Raw genomic sequence first — 17,239 nt, forward strand, 5'->3', positions numbered from 1 at the left:
TATTGTCATTGACACTGAGAAAACGGAGTGCCGTCTGCCCGAGGATAAATTGCTGGGGCTGAAGGCTGAGGTGGGGAGGGCATTGCTTTTGAAGAAACTTAGATTACGGGAGTTGCAGTCCTTGCTGGGTAAATTGAATTTCGCGTGTCGCATTATGCCTATGGGCCGCATATTCAGCAGGAGGCTGGCGGCAGCGACAGCGGGGGTGGTTCTCCCTCATCATTTTGTCAGACTGGGTAGTGAATTGAAAGGGGACTTGCGAGTCTGGGCAGCATTTTTGGAGGCTTTTAATGGCAGAGCGTTGTGGATGTCAGATGCATGTGTGGCCACGGATTTAGACCTCTTCACGGACGCGGCCGGGAGTGTCGGTTTTGGGGCCTATTGCCAAGGACATTGGTGCGCGGGCCGGTGGCCGGAGTCTTGGGTACAGAGAGGCATGGTAAAAAACCTGGCACTGTTGGAGTTGTTTCCTATTCTAGTTGCAGTGGTGATTTGGGGGGAGTTGTTCCGCAACAGGAAGATATGTTTTCATTGTGATAACTTAGGGGTCGTCATGGCCATCAACCAATTGTCGGCATCTTCCCCGCCGGTGGTCACGATTTTGCAGCAGTTAGTGTTGGAATGTTTGGCGTTGAATTTGTGGGTGGTGGCGAGGCATGTCCCTGGTGTCTCTAACGGTGTTGCGGATTCTTTGTCTCGTTCACAGTGGGAGCGTTTTCGGGATTTGGCGGCAGATGCGGACAGGGAGGGGACCGTGTGCCCGAGCCGGCTCTGGGCTCTGCTGGACAGGTAGTTGACCAGCTCATCAGGGAATCTTTGGCCCCGAACACGTGGTCGGCGTATAATCAGGACTGGCGGAATTGGATGGAATGGCGTGAGGTAGTTGGTTTGCCGGAGGATGATGATGAGTTGGCTGTCCTGTTATATATTGGCCATTGTAAGGAGGTTGGTTGGTCAGTTGCAAAAATTACTCGTTGCATGGCGGGTTTGACTTTTGGGTTCCGTTCATGTGGTAGGTCTGATGTCACAAAGAATTTTCTGATTTCGCAAGCATTGAAGGGGTGGAGGAGAGGTCATGTGGTCAGGGATCAGAGAAGGCCGGTTTCTTTTCAGTTGTTGCAGAATATGGGCAAGAAGTTAGGGGCGGTTTGTAGTTCCAGTTTTGAGGAAAGGTTGTTCGGGGTAGCCTTTTCGCTTGCTTTTTTCGGGGCATTGCGGATAGGGGAGCTTGTGAGTCCAAGTGTGTCCAGGCCGGGGGGCTTGTTGGAAGAGGATGTGGATTTATACTCGGATAGGTTGGAGTTGTTGGTTAGGAGGTCAAAGACGGATCAGTTGGGGAGGGGGAAGCGGGTGGTCCTCTTCTCTGTACCAGGGTCGGATATGTGCCCAGTGGCACGACTCGGGAAGTTTAAGGAAATTAGAGTTGGCAGGGGAAGTGATCCTTTGTTGTTGCATGCAAATGGGTCTTTTCTGTCGCGATTCCAGTTCATAAGTGTGTTCAGGGCAGTGCTTCGGGCGTTGGGCCTCAAGGGGGAGGAATATGCTGGTCACTCTTTCCGGATTGGGGCCGCAACTGAGGCTGCTAGGATGGGGTTTGGTGATGAGTTGATCAAGCGTATTGGGCGTTGGGAATCGTCTCGTTTTCGTTCTTATGTTCGCTTAGGGGATTGTTAATGTTTGAATTCGTGTTTTTTCTGTTTTAGGACAGCCTCCGTGCCTAATTTGGATTTTAGGCCACTCGTATGTCTTTTGGGGAGCGTTACGGGCTGATGTGAGACCGAATGGCCGCCAGCTGGGTTTGGCTAGAGAGGAGGCGTTGGTCCGCTGGCTGGGGAAGCGCGGTATGGTATGGAGCGGAGTATTGCGGGAGTTCCACCGCTTTGTTCGGCTCGATAGGGCACCCGATATATTGGTCTTACACGTTGGGGGAAATGACCTTGGGGGCAGACCATTTAGGGAACTGATACGGGATATCAAGTTTGATCTCCTGCGTTTGTGGGCTATGTTTCCTGATGTGATCACGGTATGGTCGGATATTGTGCCACGTCAATTTTGGAGGGATGCGAGGTCGGCTGACAAGATCAATAAGGCGAGGATTAAGGTCAACAGGGCGGTTGGGCGTTTTATGGCCAGGAATGGGGCAGTGGTGGTGAGGCACAGGGAGCTTGAATCCGGTGCTGGTGCGTTTTGGAGAGGGGATGGTGTACATCTGAATGCTGTAGGAATAGATATTTGGTCTTTGGGGCTCCAAGAGGGAGTGGAAACAGCAGTCCGGATGTGGGGGGGGCGCACGGGTTTAAGGGATTAATCCCGTGCTTGGTGGCGGAGGGGGGTCCTCGAGGTTGGTGGCATTGAGGCTTATTTATGTGGCGGGGAGGGCCCCATGAGGGGGCTGGACTCCCCTGGGTGAGGTTAAGTAATGAGCACTGGGTGTTGACATTTGGTGCCCCCGAGCCAATTGCTATCGGCTGGGGGTAAGAACTCCTGGAAGTGCTTGAATGGGTGGATCGGTTTATTTGGGGCCTCGGGGACCACCTCCGTTGGGAATGTTTTTGGTTATTGTTAAACTTGTTTATTGTTTTAATAAAGATGGCCGCTGTGGCCAATTTTATCCAACAAGAAGTGTTTGTGGCATTATTGGGTAAGCGGGGTCAAGGAAATATAGGTCACAGCGATTAGACAATACCCTGTCATGTAGGGGCCGGACTTGAGGCAAAGCCTAGAGGTAGGCCTTCCCTGACAGGGTTTGTAGGGAGCTGATTAGTGGGGAAGTTATAAAAGGGGTTCCAAAGGAAAGGGTCATAGTGGGAGGGGCTTAACAGGGTGTTGGAGGGGTTTATAAGCAGGGTCCAGGCGGGAAAAGGGGACACTGGGAGTTTTCTACAGCAGCTCCCACCCACCCTCCCTGTTTTATAGGGTTTAGGTAGATGATTGTAATATTATGTCCTTTTTGTCACAGTGGCCTGTGCGGAGGGGGGTCCTCGAGGTTGGTGGCATTGAGGCTTATTTATGTGGCGGGGAGGGCCCCATGAGGGGGCTGGACTCCCCTGGGTGAGGTTAAGTAATGAGCACTGGGTGTTGACATTTGGTGCCCCCGAGCCAATTGCTATCGGCTGGGGGTAAGAACTCCTGGAAGTGCTTGAATGGGTGGATCGGTTTATTTGGGGCCTCGGGGACCACCTCCGTTGGGAATGTTTTTGGTTATTGTTAAACTTGTTTATTGTTTTAATAAAGATGGCCGCTGTGGCCAATTTTATCCAACAAGAAGTGTTTGTGGCATTATTGGGTAAGCGGGGTCAAGAAAATATAGGTCACAGCGATTAGATAATACCCTGTCAAGCCCGTACAGGATGAGTTATGCCTCAGAAATGACTGAATTCGAACAATTCAAGGTCATGTGCACTTATCCAACTAACTTCACTCTTGAGGCCTCCTGCGGAGGAATAGTTGGTGCACATGGAGACTCTGCTATGTCTTTCCAGTTGAGGCAGGCTGACAAGACACCTGCCGGCCTGTCTGTACTGGAAGGCGCGAAGCCCAACACAGATGTCTTCCCTTAGGATATATCTATATACAGGGCAATAACAACAGTGCATTCTTCCACTCGTCTGTGACGTGCATGCATGAGGTGAATCCCACAAGCGGATTTGAGATGGAACGTCCTGTTATGTATCACCTTTTGTTTGCACAGAATGACAAACGTTGTGTGAATGAAAACAGACATCGCTAGAACAGGATTCATGTTGTCACAGTTATATCATTCCTCAATGACACCATTCACACTGGGCGCCAAATGACAGTTTATCAGCAGACTGGAAAAAGCGAAACCCGATTCTGTAATAAGTATATACAAGAAATTAAATGAAGTGGTAACCCTAGTTATGGATGATTTATTATTAATAATAATAATAAAGTTCGAGGCCTCTCAGTCATAACTGTTTCTAATTTTACTGCAAATACAAATTCTAGAAAATATACAGCCAATGAACAGGAGAAAACACGCTCATAGCTTATAATCAAAATGATATCGAATGGACATCGAACGGTTTTCAGACTCATTCGATGCCGATTCCATCCTGATGCGCGCTACATTGAACAGTAAAATAGACTGTACATATCTGTACTATGTAGTCCAAATCGAATGCGTTTTGCTTGCCGTTCTATTCGATCCCGAATTCGAATTGCAAACAAAATCGCACCGTGTGAACACCCCTTTAGATGTACTTAAGCTGGGTACACACCATGTGATTTTACTAAACCATATGCAGGATAACGATATAGATATACAATGTTAACATTAACAATGTACACTCCCGCAGGTTGTGACGGATTCCCCCGTCTTCTGAAAATGCAGTCAAATCTGACAATGGGGGTGATTCTAATCCCATCCGTTCCGATGGTTTGGGGTATGAGCATAGTCTTTTATGGGCAGAAACAGGGCTGCTTTCGGGGGATTTGCTTTTGCCTGCCTGAGGCAGGTGAAACTAAATCCCGGATAAGCTGCTGCTTATAAAATGAAGACCTAATTTATCCATGCTAGCTATCACCATCCCAATGTACTGTGGGGGGTAAAGGTGACTGCCGGATGTCTGCCCCAATGTAACTTACTGATGCAACTATTACTTTATGTACATTGTGCTACAGCTCCAGCTGGGCAGCCTGACACCAAAGTCTCCTTCACACGCCACAAGCATTAGATCCTACATGCCAGTTGGATAACCTTCGTTACATGCACATGGGTGGTAGATTGGCGAGTCCCTGAGCGCCCATACATGTGTGTTTAGCAGAATTACAAGGGGAGATACATGTGTATTAGCCTAGGAAACCTGTAACTTTTAATCAGGGCCTGTGTCTGACAATACTTTGTTTCCCCGCAGAGCACTGGGAAGATCACAACTTACAAAGTCACAGATGAAGCACAACGGAACTTGGTGTGAGATAAAGGCTCAGCTGCTGCATAATAGCACTTACTCAGATTCAGACTCATCCCTACAAGCGGCACATGCCAGTTAAGGCTGAATAAAGACTTTCGTCCATCAAGTTCAACCTAATTAAGCTAATTCACCCTAGATATCATTATATTTAGTTATTACAATTGTTCCCCTGATTTATATTGATCAGTGTATTCTAGCAAAGAAGTCTTGTCACTTGTTTTACTTATGCAAACCAAATCTCACATGTTTTCCAAATAATGATGCATAGCACCAGGGGCGGATTGGGATGAAAAACCAGTCCGGGTAATTTTTGGAAGCAGCCCTTTTGGAGACGGGGGTCTGTTGTGGGGGTGGAGTCTGTTGAAGGGACGGGATCCCTGTCCTGAGTTGGACACAGTTGCAGCCTGCCACTTTCTATCCCCTCTATCCAGTCTGTCACACTCTACCGCTGGGGTAGCCAACCCTAGTCCTCTAGAGCTACCAACAGTGCATGTTTTGCAGGTCTCCTCACAGAATCACAAGTGAGCTAATTAGCTCCATCTGTGTATCTTTTAAAATGTGTCAGTGATTAATGAGTGCAGCTGTGCAGCAGCTAGGTTGTCTGGAAAATGTGAACAGTTGGTAGCTCTCGAGGGCTAGGGTTGGCTACCACTGGTCTACCGTCTTCAAGTCACAGGTGCTTCCATAGGTGCATTGGTCCACCGGAAATCATCCCTGTGGCTTCTTTTGCCAATCCACCCCTGCATAGTATGGCTGAGTAGCCCAGGACCTGCTAAACCCTAGAGTGGTTAATTACCAAAAAAGCAGCTGTCCTCGCAATCCCTTAAAACTTCTACAGAAGTAATAGAGATACTTACCAGAGACAACATGAACAGGTCATGCAGTGTGGAGGGATCTGTTTACATACCCTCTAACATCTTCAGAAATCGGTACAAAAGGGAGCGTAGCCACGGATAAAGGGGGCATGGCCACCACTCCTTTCCTATACTTACAATTGGCGACCCAAAAAAGGTACAAGCCATAAAAAAGGGTACTGTACCTGCAAAAAAGGTACAGTTGGTGGGTAGGTGTTCACAACCCTCTTCGGCACCCTGGGCCTCAATTCCATAGGAAGGAGCCAGGCTCTGGAAGCTATTGCTATTGGAGGATGGAGATGGTTAAAAGCTTGTGGAGTTTTTTTGAATACTAGGTGGCCTTATTGAGACCTCAGTAATAAATAGGCCTGGTACGTAAAACATGCAGAAACTATGGTGTCTGCTTTTGTAATGGGCAGGGCCATCATCAGGGAGAAACTGCCAGGACTCCAGAAAGGGGCCCCAAGCAGAGAGCGGGCCAGGGTAGGAGTCTCCCAAGTATAAATTGTCATAAACAAAGGTTCACATTTCCCTTGAAGCAATGAAGACCTAGAGTAGAACGACCAGTGGTGTAGGCACCGGAGGTCTTACAAAGCATGCCACAGATTTGAGAACAGGAGGCCTTCCCTATGTTGTAAGCCCCGGGATCCAAAATTTCTGATGGCGGCCCTGGTAATGGGGGCATTACTGAAATGGAACGCCTTATTGAAAAAAAAAGAAGTGTCGATGTACTGAAGATGTCCAGACAAACATTGGATTTGGGGGAAGGTCATCTATAAGTGATGGAAGAAGAGGCGGCAGTACTTAAAGGTGGGTGTATGATATTAAAGGAGATTTGAATGATTATTATATAATATGTGGCTTGGCGTTTAACCCTTGCACACTCACATCACTGGGACTTGGTGACATATACATTGACATAGATCGCCTTTCACTGAAGATAACAAACAATGCTGTATATTCTGAGATTGCCACAAAGACTAGAACGTAACCTGGGAAAGCCAGCAAAAATAAACATTAAGCAAAACAATCATACCTTTATCTGTACTGCTGAGGCGGGGACTTCTGTACTCCTTCCATTGCCAGAGGGCACAAAGGCGCTCCGTAACTGTCCGTGTTTTGTAACGCTTTCTGCAGACTTTGGCAGAGAGCCTTCTTCTAGCAGCGTCTCGTGAGATAATTGTCTTCTTGTCGTATGTGTACCCAGCTCAAAGCTATGCCCACCACCAATGTTCTTATGCAAGCTGCCAGGCGATGTTTTTGTCTGAGAAACGCGGTCCACCGTATCCTGAAAATCCCCAGGATCCAAAGACTTTGCTTTACAAAAAGAACCATTGGGTTTAGATGGGCTGTCTTCTGTAGGCTTATAGTCCGGCCACATGGTCTGCCTTCTGCTGGCCTTAGAGCTGCCATTACAGTTGATATACTTGTCGGAAATGTTCTGCTCTGGAATGATAAATTGTCCATTGTTTGACTTCTCTTCTCCAAGAACCCCCAAAGATTGAGCTCTCCTTCGTGTTAAAGGGCTCCGTCCTCTCAGAGTGTTGGAACTGGTCACAGAAAGTTTCTGAATGTCAAGTAGTATCCCCGATATGTAACCTTCCAATCCAATGGTGCTTCCACGAACAAAAGTCTGCAGTGAATAGAAACAAAAACTACTTTAGAGACAAAATAGGTTTTAGGTACCCAACAAAACAACACTTATAACTTATAAATAATGTTTCTGCTGAATTGGTCAAATCTGTCAGCAGACAGCACATACATAGCAGCATTGTGGAGGCACAGAGTGATGGGAGGAGTCTAATATACCATAACCCATCACATCACATGTGTAGTCAGCAGACAGCACATACACGGCAGCATTGTGGAGGCACAGAGTGATGGGAGGAGCCTAATATACCATAGCCCATCACATCACACGTGTAGTCAGCAGGCAGCACATACATTGCAGCATTGTGGAGGCACAGAGTGATGGGAGGAGTCTAATATACCATAACCCATCACATCACACGTGTAGTCAGCAGACAGCACATACATGGCAGCATTGTGGAGGCACAGAGTGATGGGAGGAGTCTAATATACCATAACCCATCACATCATATGTGAAGTCAGCAGACAGCACATACATGGCAGCATTGTGGGGGCACAACATGATGGGAGGAGTCTGATATACCATAACCCATCACATCACACGTGTAGTCAGCAGGCAGCACGTACATGGCAGCATTGTGGAGGCACAGAGTGATGGGAGGAGTCTGATATACCATAACCCATCACATCACACGTGTAGTCAGCAGGCAGCCCATACATGGCAGCATTGTGGGGGCACAGAGCGATGGGAGGAGTCTGATATACCATAACCCATCACATCACACGTGTAGTTAGCAGGGCCAGTGCAATGCACCGGACCGCCCCAGGCGGGGAGGGGGCACCCCGGCGCTCACTCGCCACGATGCTGGCCGCTCACTCGCTCCATGCTGTGGCCGCATAGCATCACACCCCCCCCCCCCCCGGGGCCGACGCACGTGATGCGATGCGAATCGGCGCGATGCACCACCGTAAGGCACCACGGGTGGGGGGGATGTGGGATGGCCGGCTAGACGGGCGGGGGTGCTACAGCGGCAGCCGCCATGTCACTGGGAGCGGGGGGGGGGGGGGGGAGAGGAGTGACAGCTACTCACCTCCATCCAGCAGGGTCCCGCCTCCCAACTACCGCCCTCCAGTGGCCAGCGCCCTAGGCAAATGCCTATAGCTGCCTAGTGGTGGCGCCGGCCCTGGTAGTCAGCAGACAGCACATACATGGCAGCATTGTGGGGGCACAGAGTGATGGGAGGAGTCTAATATACCATAACCCATCACATCACACGTGTAGTCAGTGGACAGTACATACATGGCAGCATCGTGGAGGCACAGAGTGATGGGAGGAGTCTAATATACCATAACCCATCACATCACACGTGTAGTCAGCAGACAGCACATACATGGCAGCATTGTGGGGGCACAGAGTGATGGGAGGAGTCTGATATACCATAACCCATCACATAACACCTGTAGTCAGCAGACAGCACATACATGGCAGCAATGTGGAGGCACAGACTGATGGGAGGAGTCTAAAATAACAGACAATCCAACAGATTTTTCAGACTCTGAATCACTGACTGAGATTAGATAAGTAATCAGCCTGATGGTCAGTAACATGGAGTCGCGACCCCATACTGAGAAGGTCGGGACCCACAGTTTGAGAACCGCTAATGAAACACAATGCTTTATTTATTTATTTAAATATAAAATTTTTATCTAAATGGAATGCCAGCACATTTATTCGTTATTGAAAAAATATTTTTTAGAGTTTATTTTTCTTTCCCTTTCTTAATTTTGTTAAACAAGTGGAACCGGAAGCCTGACTCACCTCCCGCATGGCGGTCGTAGGAACCAAACCTGACGGGCAAAGTGGCAAGACTTCTCATCGCTGCCAGAGAGTATTGCCAGGAAGCCAATTATCACTCAGCTGCTTAAATTATATTTTATTAGTAGATTGTGGCAATAAAAGATTTTCTGTCTTTCCGATAAAGGGAAATAGAAAACCTTTATTAATGATAAATGGGAACTATCTGAATATTGGCCACTCACCAACAACATTATTTAACAACACACAAAATCTTATCCTTATCCTAATACAGTATATTAATAAATTGGTTCCCCCATTATGGTATTTGATGAATAACACAGCCCTTGCAATAAAGGTATATACATCAAATAGTGTGTAGCTCACTGATTAAATATTTTTTAGCTCAACTCCAGATGATTCTTTGGTGGGAATTTACCAAGATGGGATGCTGCTTTTATATTTTAGAAGGTGCTAAATAAACAAGAAATACAGTAGATTCTATGTTGATGAACTAGTGCAGGCGCGGCCAATCCAGTCCATGAGATCTACCAGCAGTCCATGTTTTCCAGGCCACCTGTGGATCTGTAGAATGTGTCACTTAGGAATAAATGCCAGTGGTTGTTTGGACATGTGACACTAGTAATGACTGCACCTGTCCCACCTACAGTAGGTGGTCTGGAAAACATGGCCTGTTGGTACAAGAACTGATATGGCCCGCGGTGCACTAGTGGCTTGTGTGGAATAAGTGGCTACGGACACATACTGTATTCTGGCCAATAGAAATAATGCTACAGGCTTGCATTGTCGTTACTCACTTTCATGGGCTTCAGCTGCACCTGAGTGATCCTGGAAGGGTCCACTACAGGTTTTGGACGTCGCAGGGTGTCCAGTACATTTTGCCATTGTGGAGGAAGGCCCACAAATCTGCCCTCCTTGGCATCAAAGGAGGTGTGCACCCGATGCTGGAAGTTCAGGGGGGCGGAGATCTCCGGTCGTTTCTTTTTCTTTTTGCGGAACATGATGTCAAACTGGAGTGGAAGAGAAATGCAAAAGCTGAATAGATAAGCAACACAAATACTTTAACATTCGTGGCTTCATATTGCTACAATGCAGAACTACCGTGCAATGGGCCTAATTCAGCAAATGTGTTCTCAAAATGGGCAAAACCATGATGCGCTGCAGGTGGGGCAGATGTAACACGTGCAGAGAAAATTAGATGTGGATGAGGTGTGTTTAAACGGAAATCTAAATTGCAGTCTTTATCTACTGATAAATAAAGCTCACCTGTGATCAGGTCTATATTAGGCCCAATCACTGGTCAGCACCAGACACAACCAAACACCCAGGGGCTATTCCTGGCAGAAATGACGGTTCCAGGGACCTCCTACTACCACCACCACCACTACTACTACAACTCAGATGTTAGCAAGGATTCAGTATTTAATCCCGGCGGTCGGGATCCCGGCGTTCAGAATCCCGACAGCCAAAATCCCGACAAGGGGGGGACGTGGATCGCCCCCCCTTGCGGGCTCGCTGCGCTCGCCACGCAGCGGGCCCGGTGCCTCGCTACGCTCGGCACACTAATTTATTCTCCCTCCAGGGGTGTCGTGGACACCCCAGGAGGGAGAATGTGTCGGGATTTCGGCGTCGGGATCCCGACCGCCGGGATCCCGACCGCCGGGATTTTAACTGCATCCCGTTAGCAATGGCAATTTGGGCAGCAATCTGTGTGGACAAAAGTTTACACAGAAGCAATAAAACAAATAACCTTCTCGTACCTGTACTAAAGATCTAATTAATTCATATGTTTTAAGTAATATGTAGAAATGTACATTATTTGTTTTTAATATTGGAACTGCAATAAAATATATGCTTAGGGATTTCTTAATACACTCAAAAAAGAAAAAAAAACACACACAAAAAAAAAAAGGATGACAGAAACAACTTAAATCGCAGGTGAAGCCATATAAGGCTTTGTTATTAAAATAAAGTTGCTATGTTTAAAATGATAATACAATTATGGATATATATATATATATATATATATATATATATATATATATATATATATATATATATATGTATATATATATATAAAAAGATATAATCCCTTGAAGAAGTACAGAGGAAACTAGTTGGAAGATTTCCAGCATGCGGCACCTTAAATATCTATGTAGGGGGTGTGGGGGAACGGAGACACCACAGTATTGCCAACAAGTTCCATGACAATACAATCATATACAAGAGCATTACAATGTGTGCCAGTGACTGGCAGACATACAGTATATAGCAACAAGTGCTAAGGTAACAAGTGCGTAAGTCTGGAACACAAATGCGGCCATTGTTATATATGACACATTGCAGCAGTGATACAGGTTATAAAGGGCAGGATTTAAGTCTAGATCTGAAATTTACCAGTGATCGGGTTTTACATAACGAATAACTAACGGAGCAGCTTAAAGGTTAACAGTTGTGGCTGTTTATAATGAGTCATAAGGGATGAGGTATTGACAAAAGGCAATGCTTTATATATGACAATGATAAGTGAGGAGGTTATTCAAGGATGACAGAAAGCCATGATAACAATGATTCCAGCCAAGTGTAAGAAGGCGATGAATGAGACAAAGATGATGAATGGAGAATAGAATACAGAGGGAAGCAATGAGATGAACAGCTATAAAGAGGTCAGAGTCGTCCAAGGGGGTAGAATAATGGTGATTTATGAAGCGCAATGAGTGACGGTCACAGTAATATTAGGATGCTTCATTCCCCAACCTCCTCTTTCTTGTGAATATTCCTATAAGGTGTGGTATGACGCTCTGACCGTCAGGGTTTCTGACGGCCATTAGTCCGATATCGGAATACCGACTGCCGGGGCGAGCGCTACAAAGCCCCTTGTGTGTTTACTGCGCTCAGCACGCTGTGGACTTGGTGGCTTGCTGCACTCCCCACAGGTTCTATTCTCCCACTATGGGGGACGTGGACCCCCATGACGGAGAATAGCCCCCATCAGCCGGGATCCCGACAGTCAGGCATTTGACAGTTGAGATTCTGATGTCGGGGAAATGACCCTCAGAATCCCGACTGTCGTCATCCGGCACCCATTCCCATAATAAGGAGGTTGTGTTTACAGAGGGACAACAGTAAACACCTTATATAATACACCCCCCCCCCCCCCCCCATTGTTTAACATTAGTTTAAGATTAGGCAAAGCCAAAATATCAGCCATGGGTCCTAATATTATAATTAAAGCAGTTTTATCTATTCAAAATTAGCGAGGTTACCCTCTCTGGTATTTAACCAGGAACTTGGACATTTATTGGATTACCATGGTGTATCCTTATACAAATATATATATATATATATATATATATATATATATATATATATATATATATATATTATATATATTCTATATCTCACGCATGCACACACAGTTGCACAGGTAATACGATGACTGATTTTTTACCCACGCAAGTGCATCCATGAAACAATATTGATGAGAAAATTGTGGTTTTTATAATGTAGGGGATAATTGGTTACATTTAGTATGTCAGGCACTGATTGAGGATTAAGAGAATGGATAAGTCACACAAATAGCAGATGCTACAGGCCAAAAGCACAATAGAAAGTGAATGTAATTATTTAATGAGTCTCAGGCTGGAACTTCCTCGTTCCTTGGTGAATCATACAGTACATGCCATTTGTAGCTACAGTACTGCAGCCCGATGACTACTGTAGAGGCACATACAGTACATGCGGTTTTAGCTACAGTACTGCAGCTTAATGATTACTGTAGAGTCACATACAGTACATGCCGTTTGTAGCTACAGTACTGCAGCCCGATGACTACTGTAGAGGCACATACGGGATGCAGTTAATTTGCCGGCGGTCGGAATCCCGACACTGGAATCCCGACCGCCGAAATCCCGAAACTTTCTCCCTCTGTGGGTGTCCACTACACCCATAGAGGGAGAATAAAATAGCGTGCCGAGCGTAGCGAGGCACCGGGCCCGCTGCGTGGCGAGCGCAGCGAGCCCGCAAGGGGGGGCGATCCATGTCCCCCCCTCGTCGGGATTTCGGCGGTCGGGATTCCAGTGTCGGGATTCTGAACGCCGGGATCCCGACCGCCGGCAAATCGTATCGGATCCGCACATACAGTACATGCGGTTTTAGCTACATTACTGCAGCCCAATGATTACCGTAGAGTCACATACAGTACATGCCGTTTGTAGCTACAGTACTGCAGCCTGATGACTACCGTAGAGGCACATACAGTACATGCCGTTTGTAGCTACAGTACTGCAGCCTGATGACTACCGTAGAGGCACATACAGTACATGCCGCTTGTAGCTACAGTACTGCAGCCTGATGACTACTGTAGAGGCACATACAGTACATGCCATTTGTAGCTACAGTACTGCAGCCCGATGACTACTGTAGAGGCACATACAGTACATGCCGTTTGTAGCTACAGTACTGCAGCCAGATGACTACCGTAGAGGCACATACAGTACATGCCGTTTGTAGCTACATATGTACATATGCTAATGTGTTCGTGGTGTGTGAGTGTGTGTGTGGGGGGACGGGGACGACAGCAGACATACATAGGTGGCCAGCTTACATCCGGTTATGAGTGGCCTGGACCACCCTTACATATGCGTACACTTTCACCATCATTCGATGTTTCGATGCTCGGCTACCATCGAAAGATGGGGAGGTTCCCACTGGCATGCCAATGGATGTTTATGTAAAATAATTTTGCTTATTATACATAACTTCGGCCCTTATTCTGGTCGGTGCGGTAATATCCGCGTGCGTTCGTGCCGCCGATGTTTTGTGTCTGCGCATGTGCAGAGGCGTCTCTGCGCATGTGCGAGTGGGGCGTACGGCCAAACCCGCATGAAATGTGAACACTCCGAACAGGGGGTGGAGAGGGGCGTGAAGGGCTATTTGGGCTCATTACGATATGCATACGCCCCGCGTTTCATGGGCGTTCCCATGCAAACGCTGGGCGTACGTATGGTAATGCGGCCGTGACGCACGTGTATCGGGCGGACATATGACATCGCCGGATGTCAGCTGCCCGCCCAGATCCCTGTTTTTGCACAGAAAAATGTCCGTGTGGTCTGAGGTTGCGGGAGCTGGTGGAGCACTCGTCCTGCATTCGATGGTCTGCGACCATCTAATGATGGGGGAGGTTCCCTGAGATGGAGGAGGCGTATTCCGTAAAAAATACACGTGCGGTCCGTTCGGCCAGCTTATTACCGCGTACGGACGGAGTTGGCGATCCGTATGGAAGGCGGGGTTTCGCACGCACGGTCCTGGCCGCATAATCGGATCCAGCCGCACCGATCAGAATAAGGGCCTTCATTTTGAATTATCTGAATCTGTCCCCCAGACATATGAAGTGTATGTACTAAGCTCTATAGTTAGATATATTCGACAGAGATAGATACCCGTCAATCAGCAACTAACTGTCCTTATTCACACACAGCCATGTAACCGGGCAGTTAGGAGCTGGCTGGTACTTTCTTTCTCCTCTAGGCATAGACCCCATAGATACCAGCGGAAGTTGAGTTTTGTAAAATACATAATTGTCTAATAGAATACATTGTTTTTTATTTGAAATCAGAAAGAAATATGACACAGATGTTGTGAGCAAGCTCGTATAAAACAAGAAAAACCTAACCACAACCAGTTTGAGCCTTGAATATAAGGGTGTTGACAAGCCCTAAAATGTTAATATTGATGACAGCAAACTCTAACAATTATTTTGCCGTCAATGTGAAGAGTGACAGCAAATTGTGTCATTACCGTGTAATACAGCTGAGGACATGCCCGGAGGCTGAAGATAATCAGCAACACACAGCAGAATTGTGTCTTGTATAACAATTGTCTACCTTTATGTGTTTAACGAGCTGACTGGATACAGGGACTAGTTGTAATGCACTTTATTTAAAATTTTGAAAAGTAATAAAATAAGAATTTGGTCAAAGTTGGTAAAAGGATAACTCCACCTTACAGGTCATTTCCTGGAGATATAGGGGAATATTTTAGAATTTCTTTTTAGCAGTATATTCCCCAAAGCCGCTGTTTTCAGGGGATTTGCCTAGTAGGCAAGTATCCCTGGAATTTAAGGACTACAACAGATTTATTCAATTTCTGTTGCCAGCCCCTCCAATTGCAAAAGCAACACCTATGCCAGATTTACAGTATTAAGCTCTGGAATGCAATTCCAGAGATTGGCCCAGGCGACTAATGCCATCGTCAGATGGGGTTCGTCCATGGTTGCCTTGTTTTATCCCATATGTCCTACTTTTAAGCACTTGTTTCAGGTTTTGTGTAATGTATCATTATTGCCCTAAAAAAGGTTGTGTTTCCTCTTTTGAGAGTACCACTAGCAGACAATCTTGATATTTACCGTTTCAATGGAACAAATGAAATCCAGATCAAGAAGATGGTAAACCCAGGATAGGTCATTAGAGGTCCACCATACTGTGAAAAAGTGGGTAAGGCCTGGAACAAACCAAGTCATACTTCCTAACTGTCCTGCTTACTGTGGGAACGTCCCGGTTTTTGGCCACCATTGTCCCACGGTGGGGGGCGTTGGGAGCCCCCCCAGCCTGAAGAGAAGATATGCACACAGCATCTATACAGCGACGGAAAACGTGGCCGTGGCCTTAGGATGCATCAACCCACGAGGCCATGCCCTATTTTTGCTGTGCGTGTGCCCCAATCCAAGAGGACCAAAATTTGGGAGGTAGCCCTGAACCTAGGCAGCGGAAAGATTGGTTCCTTAGGAAATTCCACAAAATTCCTTTACTGTAGCATCCACTTTTTTATTGGTTTTTACCAGGGGACGGGGCTGCAGCAAAGTTCAAAATTCAAAGAAGAGAGCCACACCCACTACTACCAACTGCCATTCCAAACTGACTCCCTGGCATTGACATTTCTCCCCCTATTTGAATTTTGAAATGTGCTGCAGAACCTCCCCCCCCCCCCCCCCTCCCTCCAAGCATTAACACCTTGTGAGTGGTGACCATAATGAATGGAGCATTTAGATAGAACAATGGGAATTACCAAGAACCAACTCATATCTCTAGATTTATATCTTTATTGGCTTTACTATACAATGAACCATCATTATGTTTGCTTAAAACCTCTTTCTTCAAAAATTGTATTTACTGAAATCATTTCCATAGAGCAAACCAACAGAGACACTTCCCAGGTACTCCCAATTACTGGTGTCTTGGTTATCAGATCGTTCCCCTGGGCACTCACCGCAACAACAAAAATGCAATACTTAAAAAAAAAACAGAATCAATATCATGGATAAATACAATGAACCATTCATGTGCCAACTCTGGAATTTTCGGGAGACTCCCATAGTTGTGTTCTCTAGATCCCTTGGAGAGTACCCACCCCAAATGGCACATGAAGTGATTTTATAGCACTGTCCCCAGCTGCCCCTGGGCCTTCCCACCCTTATTCTGAACAGAAGTAGTAAAAAGTGGGTACAAGTACTCCTATAACCTTACTAGACTGGTTATTGAATTTTTGTTTTTGAAATTGGTGCAATTTCTGGCTACTGCCATATATATCTTGTGTTTATTTTATGTATTGCACTTCCCTAATGTACACTATGTAGGATAACAATGGATCAAAGAAGAGGCGCCCCAACATTATATCTTACCTAGGATGCACACAGAAGTGTCAATAAAGGGACAGGAATATTCTGCTGTGGTCAGAGGTTTGTAAACACTCAATGTCCCATACACTCATTGTTCTACTGGATTTTCTTGTCCAACCACTGGAAAATCTTGATCACCATTGATTAGGATCAATGGCCTAATTTAAATAGGGATGACTTATTGGCCATGGTAATGTGACTACATCCAGTAATTACAGATATGGAATCTGGGCACATCATGTGCCTCTGTGTATCATTGTTTCTGTGTGTACAGGACAGATCATGACTTGGGTCAAGGATGTAAAGCTTCAATAAAGACAGCAGCAGATCAAATCAAAATCTGGGTACAGTAGACAAGAATTGTACCTGC

General features: G+C 46.3%; 1 protein-coding gene across 2 annotated transcripts in view; it reads right to left on the reverse strand.

Moving 5' to 3' along the window:
* PAK6 (p21 (RAC1) activated kinase 6) overlaps positions 1-17,239 on the reverse strand; it is an 83,907-nt gene that overhangs the window by 20,000 nt on the left and 46,668 nt on the right. For both annotated transcript variants that reach the window (XM_083166479.1, XM_083166480.1), the window contains exons 2-3: positions 9,992-10,204; positions 6,825-7,421 (exon numbers count right to left, since the gene is read on the reverse strand). In XM_083166479.1, the coding sequence (XP_083022605.1) occupies positions 6,825-7,421; positions 9,992-10,195 (801 nt within the window). In that variant the 5' untranslated portion in view covers positions 10,196-10,204. The remainder of the gene's footprint in view (positions 1-6,824; positions 7,422-9,991; positions 10,205-17,239) is intronic.

This window comes from Crinia signifera, chromosome 12 (assembly GCF_055691185.1).
Source record: "Crinia signifera chromosome 12, ASM5569118v1, whole genome shotgun sequence".
In the NCBI taxonomy this organism is placed as follows: domain Eukaryota; kingdom Metazoa; phylum Chordata; class Amphibia; order Anura; family Myobatrachidae; genus Crinia; species Crinia signifera.